Consider the following 23,148-nt stretch of genomic DNA (forward strand, 5'->3'; position numbering starts at 1 on the left):
ATCAATAGAATACTTCAGAAAGGTCTCAGATGACAGAAAACTCAGACCAGGAGTAATACTGACATCAACAAGCACTATTTGAACCAGTAGCTTAGTGGCAGAGGCCATCAAACTATGGCAAATCCAGGATCCCAGCTTGCTTTTACACACACAGTTTGGTTGGGACACAGCCACTTACACTGACTTACATGTTCCCTGAAACTGCTATCCCATGGTGACAGAAGAAGTGAGCAGTCACCACATGCTAAGAGTCACCCAAAGTAGAAAACACTAGACGCTTTATAAAAAATGTGCCAATCAATGGACTTCAGAAAGGCAGCGTTGACTCTTCCGAATGGCCAGCAGCCAGCCACACCTGACACATGAGCCAAGGAGAGACTGACTTGTCAGTCACAGCACACACCCAAGTCTCACCAACTTGCCATTGCTCTTTCCAAGTCCTGGAATTCTAGGTAAAATGCTACCTTAGAATATAAAGTTTTGTTTGGTGAAATAACATCAAAGATGTTACTTTTCTCTTAAAATGTTTATATTACCTTAAAAACTCTTCAGAAGCATAGTAAGTAAGAATTGTGAGCCCATGCCATGATAAGTATTTTGGTCGCTGATATACAGCCACTTTCCAACCTCAGCCTCCAAGTAACTGGACTGTGGGTATGGGCTGTAGGCTGTGGGCTGCGGTGCTGAGAGAAGCTGGAGTACCTGTAAAGTGCACCTCCTTCCTGCTTTGTAGCCAACCCCATGGATACTGTGTAAGACAGAAGAGTTCACGTTTATAACAAAACATTTAAAAACTTCTAAAACATAAAAAACACCACACATTTTAAAAGTCCACTCTGTTCGGGCACGTGTGTGTAACATTTACGCAGTTTAAAGGATCATGTTTAGATATGAAACTCTGGTTTGCCTAAGAGACTCCTGCCACTTGATGGCTGTTATCTAATTCTTAAATATGCTTAATTGACAACATGATGGTAGGAGAAAAGTCACAACTGGGTAACTTTTAATCACTCATCTTTACATTGTAACCATCCAATCTTTTAGGCCCTGCCTAAAATAAAATAGCAGTTCTACAAGTAACATCTGTTAGTGCCACAAGCTTAACATTCCTGCTGGGGCAAATTCTAAACACTCCATTTGCTGAAAAGGGGCTTCAAATCCCACACTAAGCTTTCTGCCTCAATCACGGGGCTAGAACATAACATTAGTTAAGCCAAAGCCATGGTTAAGGCTCTCCAGCATGCTATCAACAGAAGAAATGAATGCTTCTGTAACCAAGGCAATCCTCAGACTCCAACTCAAAGGGGAACAATTATTCCTGGAGGCTCTTATGATCAAAGCCATCAGACAACCGACTACTTTGATAAAAGACTTGAACCCAAGTGCTTTGAAGACAACCTTGTGAAACTGTCATCGTGGTAATGATAGGGTTTCAGGAATGTTCAAGTAGAAAATGATCCTTCTCTCAAGAACATCATTAAATTGGTTTTGAATATATACTGAAAAATAGAAACACTTTGGGAAAAAACAAAGAGGAATTTCATCAAAATGTGTTTTAAATTGTTTTTACTTCTTATAATTGTGTGTGTGGAAGCCCACAAACTGTGACATACATGTGGAAGTCAGAGGACAACTTGTAAGAGAGTTGAGCCTCTTCTGCCTCGTGGGTTCAAGATATCAAATTCAACTGGTCCAAGGTTTGGCAGCAGGTGCCATTACCCAGAGCTCCAGACCAGTTCATCAACATGTTAATAATGTTATCTAAATGGTATGGCCACAATTATTTTTGTATTCTTTGTGGCAGAAGAAATTCACTTTTTATGACAAATATTTTACCTTTACCACTCTGAAATGAAGCTAATAAAATGTAACCAAAATATTAAACAAATTAAGAGTAATATATGATGAAATATATATGCCAGCATGCACACACCTTATTTTGATAGTAGAAATTTAACCAGCTCCATGCCCTCTATGTCTGAGCTATATCTTTACCACATAAAATTTAAAACTATACACACACACACAGATTACATATATATATAATTATTGGATCAATAATACTATAAGACATAATGAAGTAGCCAGAGGTTTGGCTACATCATCATTCCTATGAAGCAAGAGGTCAAACGCAAACGTAGAGCTTTTTGTAAATGCCTCCCAGTGGCACTGCCATCTAGAGATGGTTTCTCTCTAATTTGTGTGGTGCCTGAATTTTTAAATTTGCCCCCTACCAACTGAATTTATCCATAAAGTGACTTTAATTTCAGACTCTTCTAAGACTTCCTAGGGAAGCCTGCCTCATATGGAGCATCATAGGATAGTACCTCTGTCACCTCCCAGTAATTGCACACACAGTCCCCAAACACCATGTCCTCTGAAAACACTGTACTTTTCAACTGCCTCAAGAAGTGCTCCTGCTGCTTTTGAGAACCAGTTTTATGCTTTTCCATACTTGATAAATTTTCTCTAATGAAATGTATTACCTTTTTATAACCATTAAAAAGAAAAAAACACAAAAAATCTCTACTCTGAATTTCAAGCTCATGAGTGTTCCCCCAACAAAGCCATGTAAGGTTACAGGTTCTAACATGAACTAATGCCTTGTAGGCAACTGGAGGCAGCAAGAAGACAGAATGAAAAAGGCAAGGTTAGGAGGTCGATTAACTTTTGCTAATAGTTGGTAAATCTTCAGATGAGAAGGCCAGTTTATTCAATCTTTAAAAAGGTTTCTGATTAGAGGATAGTTTACTGATGTAACATGACAACTGGTCCAAACCTACAGGGTTTCCAAGGAGTACATGTGAGCTTTGATTACTGAGAGTCCCTTGGCAACAGCATGGCCTAAAATTAATGGAGCTCATAAAAGGAAGATGCCAAAAGGAACTTCATCCTTGAGATGGTTTATGCAGCCTGGGCTAGGGCAAGGCACAATCCATATATAGAAAAGCATAGTGTCTGCAGTATTTTAAGAAACTACAGTTGCAAAACACGCACAATGTACAGTGAGAGGAAAGATCCATCCAGGGCAGGGTGGCAGTGGCCACAAAAGAAGATTCTTCAGGGCACAATGGATGGCAAGCGATTTCCCAGACAGAGATGGTTGACTGCCTCTTACCATCTCTGTCCTTTGCTCTCAATTGCCGTGACTGCAAACTGCACAAATCCAGGACAGCTCTCTATCCTACAAACAGAATGCTGCCAATCCCCCAGGGCTAGCTCTAGAGGACTGTTTTTTTAACAGTTATTGCTTATTAAATTTATCCCTATTTTTAAAAAATCTTATGAACATTATCATGTTATCGAATTTCTCAGACATCTCAAAACTCCCATTCTGGGTGCTTTTATGTATTTATTCTTTCCCTTATCTGTCAAAAGATAAAGAAGTTGAGTGGAGAAAATCTGTATTTTATTATCCTTTTAACTCTGTTAAAAGCAAGAGAAAAGCATACAAAGACAAGACAAGACTGTGGTTGTTATATAGTGTCCTATAAAAATATTACTTTACTACATAAATAACTTGGCCTATCTGATAGCGTACCTATTGTGTCTTTCAACTCGGGCAAGCTGTTGCTCCAGCTCTACAGTACAGTCTTGCCTGGGAAATACCTTACCATATTAGGCAATCAGGCCCCAACAGAGAAGAAAAAGCAAACCAGGCCTACGATTTTACCTAAAAGGAGAAAGGCCAAGACATCGCTCAATGGTAGAGAGTGAACAGACAGAAGTGCTTCATGAGATTAAGTAACAAGATTAAAAAATACTGCTTGAGAGAAAAGATCCAGCAAATAGCCAGGAGTTGTGAAAGGTTAGAGAAATAGCACAAATTCGGAAACTAGTAAAGACCTGTCTAAACAGAATTGCTGGAAAATCTGCAGAAAAGAAACAAGACAGGACAGTAATTTGAGTTCAACACTGCAAGTCGGCTTGACTCACAGAGAAATCTTAGGATATGATTTACTTGGAAGCTCTTGGGATTCTGAGTGAAATTTTGAAACATTCAGTCCAGTTCTTTTCTATATATTTTTTCCTCTAACTCAGCAATTCCTAAAACCTTCCTCAAAATATCTCAGAAAGCCAGGTATGGTGACATGTCTGTAATCCAGTATTCAGGAAGGAGGCTAGTAAGAATCAGCCTGGGCTCTAGAGTGAGTCCCTGACTTAAATTAGCAACAACAAAAGGTATTCCTGTTAGAGTTATAGCGGGATCTAACTGGGCTTTATGTCTCCCAATTTTTTTCTCTAAGGGAAAATTAGTAGATAACTAAAATACATGATTTTAAAGGCTGATGAAAGTCCCAGAAGTCATGCTGTAGACTGACTTAGGAATTTAGGAATCACCATTAGTAACTTACATGTAGTAGCTTCATTTTTATTACAAAAGCCAAGTAGTGTATACTATAATTATCTTTAGTTTATAAACAAGGACACTGAAGCAACGAGAAGTATCTTATCCAAAATAGTTGGGCAGTTAAGCTGGGATTTAAACACAGGGAACTTAGTTCCTGGGTCTGGACTCAGCTTCTCTGTTCCCCTGTGTGTCATAGCAGCCTGAGATGCATGGTAAATAACAGACATACACATACAACAGAAGGCTGTGTGTCAGTGTGAGCTGGGAATAGAATGCCGCCATCTTTGGGTCAGTTCATCTCCAGGCCTCTATGTGACTTTGATTTCTTTTTAACCATGCAGTCAGTGTCTGTGACAGAGAAAAGTTGTGGGCCTTTATGTGCCACAGTACAGGTATGAGGATCAGAGGACATCTTTTTGAGAGTGGTTCTCTTCTTTCACTGTGGATTCTGGGGACTGACTTTGGATCCTCAGGCTCTCATGTAGCAAGTGGTTTTGCCCACTGCACCATTGCACAGGCTCTGTTATCTTCAAAATGAGATAGAGGTTAACTCATTGGCTTCAAAGCTCTTCAGTTCTAAACTCAGCTATGATGGTCATTTGAGCTACCACAAACTAAATCAAACTTTAGAATTCAGTAGCATCTAGAAATGAATGTCTCTTAAAAAAAAGCTTCATAACTGAAATGGAAGAGCTAGTTAATAAAAATATAATAAAGTTGAGAAAATAAGACAGAGCAAAGGGAACTAAGAGGTGAGAATGTTCACGGCTTAATCTGTAACCCCTGTGGTTCCTCAAGAACAGACTCGACACTCTGAACAAGGTGTGCAGACAGCCAGTGGTCTTTATTTTAAGGAGTGTCTGAGGAGTCTCTGGGATAGTCAGCTCTCTCATACTACGTTGATAAAAAAGGACAAGCAGATTTTATGGTTAATATCGCTATACAAGTAAAAAACATGGCAAAGAACAAATCCAAAACAATTATATTGTTTTTAATTTGGAAAAGAGCGAAATGCACTCATATTCTTAAAGTCAAGAGACAAGGCTGTTCTCCCATAATAGTTGTCAGTCTTCTGCTTTGAATTTTGGCATGCTCCAGGGTTTTGGTTTGGTCCTTCTCTGGAGTTATTTTCTTGGTAACTGCATCCAATCCCATGGTTTTTAAGATGATCTGTGTGTTTACTGACATCCAAGTTCAGAAATCCCTCCTGGACCTCTAACTTTGAACTCTAGATGTACATTCACATGCTCTCTTAACATTTCCATGTAAAATTATGTCAGCTGAACCCAGGATGTTCAACACATCTAACCCCACAGCAGAGGCCTGCTCTTCTTCTGCCAGACTTGTTCTTGCTATAGCATTCTCCATCGAAGCTATGAGACTCTATCCTTAGAAATGACTTAGCTTGTGTCCACCTCCAAGTCTCTTTCTTCATACTCTATGCAAACCGACAGTAAATCTAGGTGGTTCTAATTTCAAAATGCATCCTGAATGTAACTCCTCAGAATCTTTCTGCTATTTGCTTGGTCCTAAAGTGCCTTCCTTCACTTTTCCTGTATTGTGGAAACAGCCTTCTAACTGATGTATCCCCTCGGAGTATATTCTTCAACATGGCAGCAGAATCCATAAAACATACATACACACATCACTCAGGTGTGAAAAAAACCAACAACAGGTACCCACATCTGCCAATCAAGCCTGAAGCTGTTACAGTGTTACAGTGAAGTGTTACATTGTCTATTCTGTCTGCCCTTTTGTTCATTCTGCTGTGGCCACACTTGGGTTTTCCTCCTGTCCTCAAACATGCAGGGCACACCTGCCTCAGGGTCTTTGTGACTGCTGTTCTTTCTGCTTTCACCCTACCATCCGATGTCCAATATAGCTTCCCACATAGCATCCCTTACGCTCAAATCATGTTGTGTCAACACAGTCTAGCTGGGCTGCCCTATTTATACTGTGAAGCTCCTGTCCACACACTTTTCCTCTTTCCTCTGTTTTTCTTCCATAACACTTAGCACCTATTTAAGTATGTGTTCATTGCAGGTCTCTCTTATTGGAAAGTAAATTCTACAAGAACAGGGCTTTTTCTCATTGGTGTATCCTCAGAATCTAGAAAAATGCCTAATGACAAATGGTGCATAAAAGCATTAGAGAAAGAATAGGAAGATCCCACCTCTGTAAATCAAGGAAGGGAAGTAGCACAGAGTACCAAGGGCATTTAGTGGTCATCATTAGAGACATTTCTGGGGCTTTGACTTCTTGTTAATGTTCAGAACTAAGCCTTGCCAGCAAAGTTAAGTTGTACTCTTATTTACTTAGTTGGAAAGCATTTATATTAAATTGTTTGTCTCTTTTAGAGAACCCTACCAATAGATCTCTCTACTAGCAAGCAGGCTAGCAGTTATCTAGAACAGGTCGATACCTCAAATCCACAAATTAACAAGGCATTTTAAAGGATGGCTATTGGCTTAATCTACTATTTTGGAATTAAGATAGCTCTACTGCCCACGTAGAGGGCAAAGTTTCAGTGAATATATTCATACTGAGTATCATCTGATTCTCCTAAAAAATCTTTAGGGGATTACAGGTGGGGATGGACTTTCCTAACAAAAGAATGTTCATTGTTACTTCCTGACAGAAATAGACACTGACCTATGTGAAGGGACTCTTACCTACTGAACAGCCTCAAAGTTCTGTAAGATCCTTCACTCAAATGTCTTTACTATACTGAACAAGCTTCTACAACAATTCCTTTAAGACAAAAGCAATCTGTCTTTGGTTCTGCTTCTTTTTAGGGCATCACTCTGCTTGCTCACTAACATCTTTTTCTGCTGACTACTTGTGCCCTCTAGTGATAAAGTCAATTATACAACAGGATTGGGCTGGGAAACAGACTGCCCCACAAGAGCAGATGGAGAAAAGAAAGCAAACTCCATGTCAAGCAAAGACAGGCCAAAGATGAAGGCAGAAGCAGAGGGAAAGGATCCAAGCACTGTGCCTGTGGCTGCTCCATCCAGAGCAGAAACTCTAGAGTGTCTCCACACAACAGCCACCCATACTTTGGATGCCCAACAGTAGCCACCAGACCTTTGCTGCAGACCTTTAGCTTTCCATGGGTTTAGGTACTGATAGTCAGACTGTCTGGAAATATTAAGTGGAAATTCCAGACTAACCAACTTATACATTTTAAAAATCTCACACAATCCTGTTCTGTCCTGCCTGGAACATGAATTATTCCTTTGTCCAGAACCTGCCATATCCCCCCCTTAGTCTTTGAAGAGCCTTCTTAGCAATCAGCTCAACCTCTAAAACATCAAGATTCCAGTGCCTGTATTCTAGTCACTCTCACTTTACTAACTAATGTCCTGCAACATGAGAGAAATGGTGGTCATTTATTCAGTATACAGCTACAAATGTTCCATTTTATGATTGTTTACCTTGACCAACTGTAGGTTGAAATCATAGGAACATAAGAGAAAGCATAGTACACAGACAATACAGTCCTACTTTCAATTTTAGGCAGCCCCTGGGGCCTTGGAAAACACTCCCCATGGATAGAGGAGGACTGCTATATAGAAAACATCAAGCACACTTTGGAATATAAAGGCATTCATATTAACGTTTAAATTCAGGGGTTTTTTTTTTGTTTTTCTTTTTTGCTTAGTAAGACAAGATATCTAAAGATTTCCAGAGACTACCTGTTACATAATGCAGATTTGAAACAACTGCTTAAACATGTCTGTCAAGGAGTAACTAAGATTTCAGATTACAGCCTTTGTCAGTTTCACTAGCTGGTGGATTTAGCATTGGGGTTGGTTGTGATCATGATCATTTACTCTGCTAAGCTTATTAAGCAAGTTCTGTAGACTTATTGTGTTCTTTAGAGACATAAGAATAATAACATGTGACTGTCTTCTTCATCATCTACTCTGTGCATAAGAAAACATCTGCACTGTCCTTAGCTATGAATCTCATATAAGTAAACCTCGGTTTACTTCATAAGTACTTAAGAGAGAATGGATGTCAGTGATGTGAGCAGAGCGCAGCTTACACAGACAGCCTTCTCAGCCACACGGCTATTACTGGCAGGTGGTCAGACACTATGGAATCTTCTGAAATACTTAAAAAAAGAGAAAAGAATCATGCATATTGGGAATCATTTAGCTCTAATCCCAAGTGGAGACATATGGTAGAGGTAATAACTACTGAAGTTTGTTTCTTAAAATTAAATATCGCTGAATGAGTCCATATAAAATTATGGTGAAAAATCAGAAAAATGGTCGCCTTTTGGAGCTAAGAATTGACTGAAAAGGGACAACAGAGAACTTTATGAAGTGATGGAGGTTATATACCCTGCCAGGTGGTAGCTACACTGCAGATGCAGGTCAAGATTCCCTAAATGGTACATTTTACATTTATGTATTTTATTAGCTATAAATGATATTTCAGTAGACAAACAGATGTCAGAGTCTTGGGGGGGAGTCAACTTTAAAAACAATAAGTATTGCCATTAGAGGAAGAGAGAGGTTCTAGTATAGCTTCAATAGCAGATATAGTTTCACTGAACCAAAGCCAAGGAGGAAAGAACTGCCCTGGCTTCTCAGCAGTATCCACACTGATTAGTGACAGGGCCACCTCAACAGCAAGGCCCTCTTTTGACTAGTACATTGGATGCTGTAGAGCTAAGTCAACTTTACTGTTCAATGGAGGGACAGTATGTTATAGGAAAGAGAAAGAATGGGCCTAAGAGTCATTAGATACTACTAATTTTAGATAAGATGGTAACAATTTATTCTGGGTCATTACTAAGTATTTCTTCTGTGGGCCCATATGGGAAATTCTGACTAGAATTAGCAAAAAGTGAAGTAGGAAGGAAAACAGATACCATCTGCCACCACTACACCACCCGGACTTCATCTACTGCTACTTGCCATCACCAACCTTGTGAATTCCCACTGCTGCTGCAGACCAACCCCATCTGCCACTGAGAGGCTCAAAAAACTTCCACCACCTACAGGAAACCCACTCAGATCTACCTCTCATGGACCAAATAGATGCCATCCAGATAAGTAAAGGTGCATCCAGAACAGCTCCAGAGAAACAACCTCCAGATGCTCCATCTCCTGTCACGCACACAGCTGCTTCTACTGGACCTGTTCCTTCTGACCTATTCTCAGATGGCTCACTCCATAGACCCTGGACAGCAGGAAACAGCCAGCTCTCCTAAGACTGGACAAACAACCCCCATACCCATTCTTCTAGGTTCCCCCTAAAGACACGTCGCCCCCAATGCCAGCAGGAAGTAGCCAGATTTCACGATGACCCTATTCCTGCTTTGCTGTCACCTCTTTCTAATTTTTCTTTTTAATTAAACCAAAACATGGGGGGAAAATGGCACCTCACCTAGGCTGACTCAGCAGCAGCCTTTCCTTTGCAGAACTCCAGGTAGTGCGGGGGAATGGCACCTCCTGGCAAGTGCTTGGGCCAACCCTAGTGTCATGGTTTGAATATGCTTGTCCCAGGGAGCTAGCACTATTAGGAAGTGTGGCCTTGTTGGAGAAAATGCATCACTGTTGGGGTGAGCTTTGAGACCCTCCTCTTAGCTGCCTGGAGGCAGTCTGTTCCTGGCTTCCTTTGGATGAAGATCTAGAATTCTCAGCTCCTTCTCCAGCACCATGTCTGCCTGCACACTGCCATGCTTCCCACCATGATGATAATGGACTGAATCTCAGAACCTGTAAGCCAGCCCCAATGAAATATTTATAAAAGTTGCCTTGGGCATGGTGTCTCTTCCCAGCAATGGAAACCTTAACTAAGATACCTAGATTTCCAGCTAGAGGTATTGTTTGCTTAGATTAACACTGGAGTCTACCTGATATATGGGAAACAATAGTAGATTGGATAAATGGAATATTCTTTACCTGACAGATAACTTTTGTGTCGAGCCTTAGCAGCCCATGCTTTTCTACACAGACCAGAAAATCTTCTCATGAAATTCCCTAAGGGGAATTTTCCTAAAAGAAATTCTCTAAGCATTGTATTGAGATCACTTCTTCTTACTTATTGCAACCTAGGCTAAGATTTTCCAGTGCCAAGAAGTTTACTACAGACAAGAGATTTTTTTAACTGACAAAAGACATTCTATGGCAACAAAATCTGCCCTGTAATTCCCAGGATCTACACAACCCTAACCCTTCAGGGATTACGGGCCTTTCCAGGGCTTTGTAATCTATTACTCAGGTTCTCTGTTTAAGCACAATTCCCCAAAGGAACATTTCTCCCTCTAAAAGCCATCCCAAATCTCTTAAAGAAGTTGCTGGCATACATGCATAATCTCATGTACAGCCATGCACAAGTGTGTACGTGCACACACACACACACACGCACACACACACTTGCTCCAAGGGATTTTTCTGTATATACCTAAACAACACAATTCATCTTTGTAACAAATCCTCAACATCAATCAAGGTAGACAATTCTTACCTATATTATCATTAGTTAGCCCTCCCCCTCCCATTTGAGGCAAGATCTTGCTATGTAGCCCATTCTGGCCTTAAATTTGCCCTATAGGAGCTAGAGATGGCTTAGATGGTAATGTAGCCCTGAGTTTAGATTCTTAGTACCTATATAAAAAGGCCAGACACAGCACTGTATGCCTATAATCCTTGCAATTGGGAGGTAGAATTCAGGAGGATTCATAAAATTTGTTAACCAGCCAGTCTAGCCCAATTAATAAGCTTCAGGTTCAGTGAGAAATCCTTTTGCAAACATTAAGGTGCAAGTCTTTGGTCGCCATACAACCTGTGCACACATATGCAAATGTATCCACACCTATCCAACACACAAATACACGCACACACACACACACACCAAAACCAAGAAACTTGTGAGCTTCCTACCACGGACTCATAAGGGATTATAAGCACCATACAACTACTGTCTGGGATCTTAACTATTTAGCTAGAACAATGGTGATTTACTACTTACATCTATATTGGTAAAGATGAGCTACTTGATTTTCTATAAAGATCATTAAATATATTCTGAGAATAAATGTTCACTACTAAAATGCACGGTGCTAGAAGGCTGTCATTTCACATGCTTTGAAAAGCAAAGGACATGGGTTTGTATAAATGTTTACCAAAACCAAATTCCCTCTTCCCTCAGTGTTTTAGAGGTATAAAAGTAGCGCAGATGGATAATGCTGAGTGCGGGACTTTCAGTGCAGAGTCAGACATGGGTGCCTGGCTTCAAAAGGCCAAGTTACAAAAGAGGTGAGGTGCTTACCCTTACTCAAAGACAAATATAAATACTTTTAAATGGTCTCAAATTTTATGTTCTATTTATGTTCTCTGTTATAGGAGAACCATTAGAAATGTGTATCACTTTTTTCTTTTCTTCCAACAGTTTCTAAGTACTTTATCCAATCTAGTAATAGTCAAGAGAGAAAAAAGCAGAGCCTCTGTCAGTGTTGACGTCTGGCAGGTAGCACAGCCAAACACTAGAAAGCTGTCCAAGAACATGAGCAGTGCTACAGGACAGGAAAAAGCAGCACCAGCAAGCAACCTGCCTCGTTTCTCAGAGGAATTCTCATCTTCTCACTCAACACACATGTGCCCAGATCTGCTCATCTCCTAAAACTGTGTGCCACAGAGCAAGACAGCCCTTGAAGGGACTGTGCATCACTGGTCAGTCACTTACCCATGCTTCTTTGACCTCTTCAGAGACATCTGTTTCATCCTCCTGAAATGGAAAGAGGAGGGAAACCATAGGAACCATAGTCACAGACCTCTCTGAAAACAGCAAGCTTAGTTCCAACCAGTTACACTTCTTGGTCTTTCAAATGTGGGCAATGAGCCTGAAAGGCAGGTGACAGCACCACTGCCACTTCCAACACCTGCCACAGGCAGGGGACTTAGAAGCATCACTGTGGTAAAAAGTGTCAAACCAAATACAGCGAGGAAAATGTATTTTTCAAAAAGCAAGACTTTATTTCACTCTGTCAAAAGTTATCACCCTATGGTCTGGAGATGTAGCTTATTGGTAGAGTGTTTGCTTGTCCAGCATGTGCAAGGCCCTGAGTTCAATCCCCACTGGTAAAAGCGAAATAAAACAAAACAAAGCAAAACAAACCAAAAACTATGAATTCAGCCCTAAGACAAGGAAATTTTCACTAAAAGATGGTTTGTAAAAGACAGTTTGTAATGGATGACTGCTACTACTATATTTCTTGTCTCGCTGAATAGTTTTACCTAACGTTCAAATTGGTCATTAGAAACCAGGGGCCTCTGGGTTAGGATGCTGGCCAATTGGCTTAAAAATACTAGTAGCAGGCTTGAATGAGAAGGTTAGAAGCAGCTATGGTGGGAGTGCATTACAGTACAGTGTGTGTTTGTGGTTAGTAAGTGGTGACCTGTTTTCTACAATTTGATCCTTTTCCTGCCGGAAAGGTCAATCTAACATGCAGATGAGTTTGAAATGTTTTAAACTGTTTTTGCTTTTCCCAAAGATGCATTCACTTTACACATCTGAAGGTTTTGCCAACATGCAAGTATGGATACCACGTGTGTGCCTGCTGGATTCCTGGAACTGGAGTTATTGATGGCTGTGAGCCACCATGTGTGTACTGAGAATTGAATCTGGTTCTTCTAAAAGAGCAACAAGTGCTCTAAACCACTGAGCCATCTCTCCAGTCCCCTCCTTCAATATCGTATTATTGTAGAATAGTTAGAATCTTGGCTTATAGGTAGTCTTACGATACTTTCGACTACATGACTCTCAGCAACTATTAGAGAGGACTGCTAAAGTTTGCGAAATGTATCCCCTTGTTCACATGGTAGTTGCAAATCTCCAGCTTTCAAAATCCTTTATCAGTTATAGTGCCCTCTTTGCACTCAGCACTGCTCTAGGCCCTTAGCACACATTGAACAAGTCCCATAATAGTAGTCTTTTCTTAGTAAAAGTTCTTTGTTATCTCTATGAGAGTCATGGCATCACATGGCACTCTTTCTTTTGATCTCCACAGGAAGGCTGGCAGCCGCAGGTGATATGGTGTGCCCATATAGAACAATGTACTTACGTCCTTAGTCCAGAAGTTAATGCCTGTGCCTCTTCGCCGATCTTTAGGTCGTCTCCTCTCTCGGACAGACAGCCTGTTAGAGGACTGATCATCCAAATCAGCTTCTTCTTTCTCTGCCCAAAGATAACACACAATGTGGATCTTAAAAGCCTGGGCCGTGCACATGGGGGAGTGACTTCTGAAGCTGTACATACCACTCATGTCCACTTCCTTTGCGGCTGTGGTGTGTGTGGTGGTCTCCGAATTCTCAGAATCAGGGACTGAAGCTCTACTTGTACGCAGCAGATGAGAACCAGTGTATAGGGAGGGTCTTGACATAGAAGGAGAAACTGGTGTTGTGGGTTTGTCTGGCTGAGTTGAACATCTTAGGCGATGATAGATAGGCTGGAAATAATTCGCAGAATGAGATGTTAGGGGTCAGGTTCAAAGGATAGACAGTAAGGGTCCTCAAATTGGGCTTTTCAATATTAAGGAGACTTATTACCAGTTGATGTCCAGTCAGTATGTATTAGTCAGCTGTATTAGTTAGTAAGTGGTCAGAAACCTGCAGCTTCTGGACTCCTACTCTGAGGATTCCATCATGACCACAGCAGCTGAGACACTGTTGCTAAAATGACTAAATCGCTCAGTGTTAATAAAAATTTTTTGATCTTGAAACTGGAAAGAACAATGGTGTTTTTAAGATGGAGTGCTCAAAGGCAGAAGAGATGGGGAATAAGAAGTTCAAGAGTGTGAAGCAGGGAACAAGAGCGGGTGACGCCCTGAGGACAGAGAGCAAACGTCTGCATGATCCACGGACATGCCACACGACTCACTGAAAAGGTCGTTTCCTCTCATGTTCTAGACATCAAACCAAGGCCTGACACATGCTAGGCAAGGCTATACCACCAAACCACTTTCTTGAAACTAAAAAATTTCTCTTTCCCCTTGAATTTGTTTTTCTTTTTTAAGAGTTGAAACTGGAGATTCTTCTAGGTTCACAATGTAGAGGTTAGGTACCTTTAAATTTATAAACTATAACGACAGAAACAATGAAGTAAAAAAGTTTTGGAATGAGATAGAACTTGGCTTAACATCTATCCTTAGGAGGCAGTAACTGTGTGAACTTGAAAAAGTTAACTTCTCTGACCTCAGCCTCCTCATCTGTAAAATAGGGATAAAGCCATCCTCAGCCAGGATGGTGGGGCCTTAATTAGAAAATGTGTGTTAGGTACCGGAACTCCATCCGAGAACCAGTACTCAGTAAACAATAACTTAACAAATGAAATGCATAGTAATATCAGTTCACAAAACTTAGCACTCAGGGCACTGACATGCGAGACACTGTCTTCTTGTCACTACAGTAACCGTTACTCTTAGGCCCACATTAGGACACTTCTGAGAGAGAAGGAGCTGTGATAACAGTGACAGGGCCAACGGTTACCATGGAGACCAGGAGCATGTTTGCCCTAATTATACCATTGGCCCTCTCTGTGAATGTCACCTCCACTCAACACATGTCCACACAGATGGTGACTCCCAGGAATTTAGGAAACAACACATTAGTGTGGAACAAGCTGTATGGTCATACTGCCTATGTTCAAATCCTTACTGGCCGATTAGCCTATGTGTAGAGTGTAAGGTAAGTTACTCAGCCTGTGGGACTCAATTTCCTCATTTATAAAATAGGAATATTAATATCAATCTCAGAGGGGTCTCCTGAGGATTATACCAATTAATACATTTTAAATGCTTGAAACAGTATCTGACATAAAAACACTTATCTCTTCATTTATATCTTATTATACTCTATTCTCTCTTTAACGAATAGTAAGACATTCACTCAAAAGCATTAGTGAACTCTGAGGAGAAAAGTGATCACTTAAAGAACTGAATTCCTTTGGGTGTTTTCAGCCAAATAGGTCTGCACCAAAGACAGCTATAAACACACAGTGACTTTCAGGAATTGTTCATTGCAAGACGGAATAGCATTTAAGCCACCACTGATGAAGGGTCACCAACGTTTGTGCTTGTGGGAAGAGCACGCTAGCAAAAAGAGCTCACCTCTTCATCCAGACTTCTGCCCCAAGGCTGCTGGCCCTCGCCAGCTTCCCTTGCTGGGGCTGCTGAGGGCTCCTGCTTCTTGGTGCTCCCTTCAAGCCCACCAGGATCTTCAAGCTTCTCACCAGGCTGTTCCTGAGCTTGTCTCTCTGCCCTTGATCGGCTGAAAGTCTTTTCTGCTTCTTGGAGGTCTGTTAGGGTAACACCCTGGGAAAATATCAAGTGGTAAAGACAGTTTCACATTAACACATAGAATTCTTGAGTAACAAAACTGCCCTCAAATCAACCTAAATGGTTCTCCCAACAGAAGACCATTTCTAGCAACACACACTTAAAATAAGCACTGTGGTGTACAGAGAACTCAGACCTACATCTGTGTACACTCTGAACCAATACTTTAGCTTTCCTAACTTGGCCTTCCAAAAATAGGTCAACAGTGGTATCTACTGTTACATATGTCCTTGGTCTGTACCAAACTGTGCTCAGTTATTTGAGTGCACTTTACCCTCTCCCAAGATCAAATGGTTACCCTCTTATTCTCTGAGCAGTAATTACTGCAAAAAAACCAAAATTTTTAAACATGGTTCAAGAAGGTGAAAATTCATAGCTAGGCTAAAATAACAAAACTTTCTGAAACGCTATATTGGCTTTTTCCTCTCTACAGTTATTTCCTGAGTAACTTTAGGAATCACACAGAGATGTATGAACAATTAATGTTCCTCCTGGGATCATTGGAGTAGCATGACAGAAGCAAAACCAAATGGTAGACCTGGCGCAGGAGGGCACTAAGGAGAGAGTGAGATTATTCCAGTAGAGTGCTTACATTTTCAGAGCCTTGGGTGGGGCATGTCCCAAAGCTGGAAAGCAGACACTAATTACCAAATCCATAGTATCCTTTTTATTTTATAAAATTATATGTATACACATACTCTTATGTGTGTACACAAGTATATTCCTTGTAGAGGACACCAGCTCCCCTGAAGCTGGAGTTACAGATGGTTGTGAGTCACTTGACAATGTAGGGTCTTCTGCAAGACCAGAAAGCACCCTTCACTGCAGGACTCTCTCTAGCCTCATAGCTGCCTTTAAAAAAATAGATACTCTTAATTTTATTCACCCTTTTAAGTAACTGATGCCCCTTAGCAATTAAACTACAGAGGCAAGTCAAGTAATTCTTTTCAAGAAACTTTCTTCAAAAATTTATTTATTTTTAGTCATGGGTATGTGTGTGAGCCTGCCAGAGTTGATGTGCACCATGTGCATGCTGGAGCCTACAGAAGAAGCCGGAAAGGGTGTTGGAGCTTCTGGAACTCGAGTTACAGGAGGTTGTGAGGCACTGTGTAAACACTGGAGACTGAACCTGGGTCCTCTGCAAGAGTAGTAAGTGCTCTTAGCTGTTAGCCTAGCTCAGCAGCACCCTTTTCAAGAAACGTTTCATCTACCAGAAATTACATGAAAAAAAATGAATGATCATAAGATATTGTGTACACATTAAGATAAAAACTCGGGGACATGAGGAGACAGCTCAGTGGATGAATGAGTGAGAGGACCAGAGTCTGGATCTGCGAACCCAAGTCAACACACCTCTGGGGAGATGGGAAGCACAGACTGTTGGGAAGTACAGACACTTGTAAAGCAAGTTTGCCTGCTATGATCAGTGGTGAGCAAGAACCCTGCCTCAGTCCCAGAAGGCAATGACTGACACATGAAGCTGTCCTCTGACCTCACAAGTGCTTCTTTGGAAGGGTGTGAGGGGCAAAAGGCACTGTGGCTAAAGGAGCCTGTCCAAAGAGTCAGAAACAGGAGGTCAGGATGATGCAGGTGTCCATCAGCAGTTCAGCAAGGCTGAGGCAGTGGGAGGAGGTTGAGGGCAGTGAGACCCAAGAAAGCCTGGGTCATCCGCCATAGTAAAGAACTGAATGTTTACTTTCTGGATAATTTTGCTTCTGTGGACCCTGTCCACAGAACCTATCCCTTTAAGAACCTAAAAATATTTTCAAAGGTCATGTACACATTCTGAAGAGTCTGAAGATCCTTCCTAGTTCTGATGTGGACCTTGGCTCTCTCTACTGAGTCTTTTTCTACAAAATTTCTTTCACTTTCTTTTGTTCTCTTGCCTCTCCTTTCCCTCCATCCCTCCTCTGTATGTAGCCAAGGCTGACCTCTACACCACTATGTAGCTGAGCCTGGCCTTCAACTCCTGCTCTTACTGCTCTACCTCCCAAATGCTGGGACTACAAGTGTGCCCACCACGTCTGCTTTCATTACAAGACACTTGTGTGTCTTTGGCTCTTCCACTTTTAATTATACGCCATTCTCCAGATAAGTTTTCCTGTCTCTTCATGAATGAATTTAAAACCATATAAGAATAGACTATATTCCCAGACTATTATTTCTCATTCATTGATATATTCAATTATATATATATATAATAGATGTATGTATATATAATATATGTATAATATATGCATACATATTCTGATTATTCATCTACTGTACACTGAAGGAGAAGATAACAGTAGAGATAGAGCCAGTGGGCTATTGAAATGGTCCAGTGCATAGAGACACATGCTGCCAAGCCCGAGTTTGACATGTGGGAACCACGTGGTAGAAGGAGAGAACTGATTCCTTACGTTATCCTCTGACCTCCATGTGTGTGCCATTCCCCATAAAAAAATTAAAATGTAAAAAAAAAAAATTACAGTCAGTCTTCTACTTCACATTTACTAGAGTAGCTATTATATTAAAAAATCCTCCAAACTATAATACAAATATTGAGAAAGATCTAGAAAAATGGGGATTTTTGTGGATGGCGACAGGAGTGGAAAGCAGGGCAGCTATTACATGAACAGTACATCCTCAGTATTAAAAATAGGATTATCATACAAGCCAGTACACACATATATATTTGTACATCCACAAAAGACTGAAAACAGGGTCTGGAGACGTGTAGATAGCCATTTGCACGGTGGCTTATTGAAGGAGCCATGTGTCCACTAAAAGATGAATGATAAATTGTGGCATAAACATACAGACTTAAGAAATACAATGATGCAACGTGGACAACATGGATGAACCTAGCACTGTGTTACATGAAATGAGCCAAACAGGTAAGACATACACCGTATGATTTCATTTATATGATTCGTAAAGCAGTCAAACTCATAGAGAGAGAAAACGGAATATTGCTCGTTTTGCATAGAGTGATTGCTTAATGAATACAGAGTTTCAGTTTGGAAAGACAAAGAACATTCTGGAGATGGACAGTGCTGATAGGAATTACTTAGTGACGCTGAATATAAACTTAAAAATGTAGAAATGGCCAAGTTTTCTTATGTATATTGACTAGAACAAAAGAAACACAAGAAACAGTCATGGGCTTCGTGGACGACGGATTCTATGGGAAGAGGAGATACATACATTGATTCTTGGAGGGTCAGGAAAGACAGATTTGATCTTTTTGTTACTATATTGTATAATGTCCCTTTCTCATTATTAGCTGTCTTTCTTGACTTCCGCACCATCTAAGTAAAAAACAGAGAGCACTCCTTTCTGCCACACCAGCTTCTCGTTCATCTCTAATGCTACTGCTATCTTCTGGCCTCCTCTTCACTCTGCTTTGTTGCTTTCTCAGCTTTCTCAGTGCCTTCTCGAGGCCTTTCCTCCACACACAAGGCCATTACACCCTGAGTTCCTGCCCTCAGCTGGGGCGACTCTGAACCACTTCCTAACTAATCTTCTGGCTTCCTGGCTTGGCAAACATCTACCTACCAATCTCTGCGAACAGTGTGAGCTACATCACATTCTTCCTTAAACTGCTTCCATGGCTTCTGATCTTTCTTCTAACTGAAATATAACTCATGTATCATAAAGCTCTGCCTTTTACTGTGTGTGATCTGATGGTCCCTAGGATGCTCTGATCTGTTCCACCATCACTGCTCTCAACACTCAGGTCACTGCCATCATTCCCAAAAGAGGCCACAGCCAGTAGCGAGTCTCTTCACATTCTTCTTCCCTGAACCCCAAGCATTAATCATCCCTCCATCTGTCTCTCTCTCCCTCTGTCTCTCTCAACTCTCCCTACTCCCTCGCCTCCTCCCTCCCCTCCCCTTCTAGCTATGCCATTTTGGATACACTTCATAATGGACTCCTAACAAACAGGCTCTTTGTGTCCTGGCTGTTTTACTTGAGATGTTGTCTCAAAGTTCATGTATGCTGTAACACCACTTTAATTTTTTGTATTCTAAAGTATGTCTGTGTGTGGATTTATGCACGTGTACTCAGATACCCAAAGGAGGACAGACAAGGCTGCTGGACCCCTGGATCTGGAGATCCAGGCTGTTGTGAGCTACCTGATATTAGTGCTAGGAGCTGAACTTTGTAAGGGCAGCAGGTGCTAACTGTCCAAGCATTATTTCCAGCTCTTGTAACATTCAATTTTAATTCCAAATAATATTTCCTTGTATGAGCATGGCATATTTTGTTCATTCTTATTATGGAGTACAATACTGGGTTGGCTGTACTTTTTGGCTATTTTGAATAATGCTATTATATAATTCTCTATACAAGTTTTTATGTGAAAATATGTTTTCGTGTTATTTATCTAAGAGTAGTCTGTGTGTGTTGTATCAAATGGAAAGTCTATGTTTAACTTTTTGAACTGCCATCGGTTAGAGATTCTCCACGTGTGGAGAGCTACAAGGCTTCTTAAAAGTTCTTAAGCAAAGCTAAAATGAGCCTGGAGGAATGGAGGTGAGTGTGAGTAGAGACGGCCATAAACTTAGATTCCACACAGTATACCCTTAGACATGGTGACAACTGTGATAAAATTACAGTGGCTGGAATAAAAGTACTCATTTTAGTATACTTACTACATACTTCCACTGTGAAGGACAAAGACAAAAGAAAACTAGGGAAGGGTGTCATGCTTACTTTAGTATGTTTACTACTACATACTTTTCTGGGAAGGGAGAAAGACAAAAGAACACTGGGAGGGAGATGGAGGGGCAGGTCATGCTTACTTGAGTAGACCTTCGAGTCTGCCGAGCTTGTCTGGAGCGTGCTTTCCGTAAAGACTCTGCCTCCTCATCCCGTACAGGAGTCAGATAAGACCTATAAAGAGAGGAATGAGAAAGTGCTCTACATCCTGAAGGGATTCCCCCATGCTGAGAATAAAGGTCGGTAAAGGTCAAAATGGCCAGGAAGCTATGTGCCATCAGTGAATGCTGTTACGGCATACCAAACATTTGTAAATGTGCCACCACCCATACAGAGTGTGCCATCTATAAAAACAAAACTGAATTTTATGTTTTTCTTCTTGTACTTCCTATTTTTCTGTCTTTTCTTGTCTTACTTTTGTGACAGGGAGCTGTGGGCCATGCTATAGAAACGCAATGATAGTAAGCGTCCATGCTTTGATCCTGCTCTCAGTGATCCCCCGCTACAGGGGAGTTTATTGGTTATGAAGTTTTTTTTACACACTGCCCATCAAATTAACCTAAAACTTCCTATCTTATAGGAATCCGGTTAAGGTTTGTGTGTACTGATGCACGTGTCTACATGTTCACATGAAGATTAAAGGTGGATATCAAGTGTCTTTAGCATTCTCCCTGTGAGTGCATTCATGTGTATGAACGCAGAAATGCAGATATCACTGCCCACACATACCACAGCGTATGTGTCGAGGTTAGAGACAACCTAAGCATCATTCCTTATCTTTACCTTATTTTAGACGGGGTTGCCTTACTACTGTATATGATAGGCTAGTTGGTCCAGAAGCTTCTCCTGTTTCTACCTCTTATTCCCCATGGGACCATCTGGGTTACAAATAGGCATGCTACATATCCAGGTTTACGTAGGTTCTGAACTCAGGTACTCACATTTGTGTGGCAAACCCTCTTACTCGCTGAGTTATTTCCCTAGCCCATGTATATTGGTTTTTTTTTTTGGAATAAAGTCTTTCAGTGAAACTAGAGCTCACTGATTGGCTAGGTTGGCTGGCCAGTACGATCTGGCAAACCTCCTCACCCTGCATCTCTGGTGATGAGATTACAGTTGTACACCAACTCACCTTATTATGCGAGTGCTGCGACCTGACCTCAAGTCCTCATGTTTATATGGCAACATCATATTGATTTTTATTTAAACTGTGTTGGTTCAAACAAAAGGCTCTAGGTTCTGTGTTTTATATTTTGTTTTTGCTTTTGTGCCCATGTGGGCACGCTAGTCAAGTACTGTATCACAGAGCCACACACTTTGCTCAAGACATAAATGTATGTAGATACATGTGCACTCCCAGTGGTGTATGGAAGCTGGAAGTTAATGTCACATGGCTTCTTTACTCTCCACCTTATTTTGGAACAGGGTTCTGAGCTGAACCTGGCACTCATGGGTTCAGCTAGACTAGGTGGCTAGGGAGCCCCAGGGATCTGCTCATCCTCACATGCCCAGGACATGCTGGACTAGAGTTGTGCTGCTATTCTCCAAATCCAGGTCTTTATGCTCACATGGCAAACATTTTACCAACTCAGCCATGCCTCAGACAATATGTATTATATGTATGTATTACAATATTGTATGTAATACAATGTGTATTCCTTTAAGGTTTCTCGACTCATAGTCATAAAAGGAATGTGGCCTCTGATTTTTCTCTTCTAATGACCAGCTTTGTGAGTTAAGGTTACATATGTTGGGAAGAATTCTCTGCTGATCTACTTTCTGTAATAATGTATGTATGATTTGTGTTACATAATTTTTAAAATTCACTAATAAAATTTATCTGAGTTAGTGTACTCTGGAGGAAAGTTTTAAATAAAATATTCAAATTCTGTAATAGTTAGGCTTATTTATATTTTCTGTTTTGAAAACAAATATTCTGTTTTTCAGGGAATTTTTTCTTTATTTCTTTGGTGGTATATAATTTTTCATAAAATCCTTATAATAAAGTCTAATTTCTATAGCAGTAGTTGTCTTTCTTTCATTCGTTCATTTGTTTTTGTTTCAAGACAAGGTTTCTCTGTATAGCCCTAGCTGTCCTGGAAGAAGCTCTGTAGACCAGGCTGGCCTCAAACTTACAGAGTTCTACCTGCCTCTGCCTCTTGAATGCTCGGATTAAAGATGTGTGCCACCACTGCCTGCGTAACAGTTATTTTCAGTAATCCAATGCCTAAAGAACTTAAAAATTTGATCTAGTTCTAAGATTCAGGGTAGAGATGATAAAATTATCCCTGCCTTGTAGATGAGACAATCAAGGCCCAAGGAAACATAAACATAGCCAAGATCACAAGGTTATTCACCAAATACATTACCACAATGCTCTTCTGCATCCAGAACTTTCCTTACTTTATTCCATAATGAGACATTTGTTTTTTTGACAAAGCATCATGACATTTCAGCTACACGCAAATCTCTCAGCAGCAGGACTGAGTAGACTGAGCCATCCTGACTGCCTTCCTCTGGCATCCTTTGCATCTCACTAAGGTCTGTGTTACTCAACAGTTTGATGGTACAGGATGGTTTTACACTTACAGAAGTGGTTATTGACGCGTTATAGGGCTGCTATGAAAGAACCATAAAAATCAAATAGTATGAGGGACTAAATTCTCCTATGGAGAACACTGACTCTACAGTCAGATGTTGCCTGATAGAGAATGGCATGGGAGATTAACACTGTAGA

The 23,148-nt window shown here is 40.8% G+C and overlaps 1 protein-coding gene across 1 annotated transcript in view; it reads right to left on the reverse strand.

Moving 5' to 3' along the window:
* Ppp1r12b (protein phosphatase 1 regulatory subunit 12B) overlaps window positions 1–23,148 on the reverse strand; it is a 198,072-nt gene that overhangs the window by 66,459 nt on the left and 108,465 nt on the right. The window contains exons 15-19 of the mRNA XM_028764608.1: window positions 20,495–20,585; window positions 15,477–15,680; window positions 13,628–13,817; window positions 13,434–13,546; window positions 12,056–12,097 (exon numbers count right to left, since the gene is read on the reverse strand). Of these exons, the coding sequence (XP_028620441.1) occupies window positions 12,056–12,097; window positions 13,434–13,546; window positions 13,628–13,817; window positions 15,477–15,680; window positions 20,495–20,585 (640 nt within the window). The remainder of the gene's footprint in view (window positions 1–12,055; window positions 12,098–13,433; window positions 13,547–13,627; window positions 13,818–15,476; window positions 15,681–20,494; window positions 20,586–23,148) is intronic.

Source organism: Grammomys surdaster, unplaced genomic scaffold, assembly GCF_004785775.1.
Source record: "Grammomys surdaster isolate TR1022 unplaced genomic scaffold, NIH_TR_1.0 145, whole genome shotgun sequence".
NCBI classification, from domain to species: domain Eukaryota; kingdom Metazoa; phylum Chordata; class Mammalia; order Rodentia; family Muridae; genus Grammomys; species Grammomys surdaster.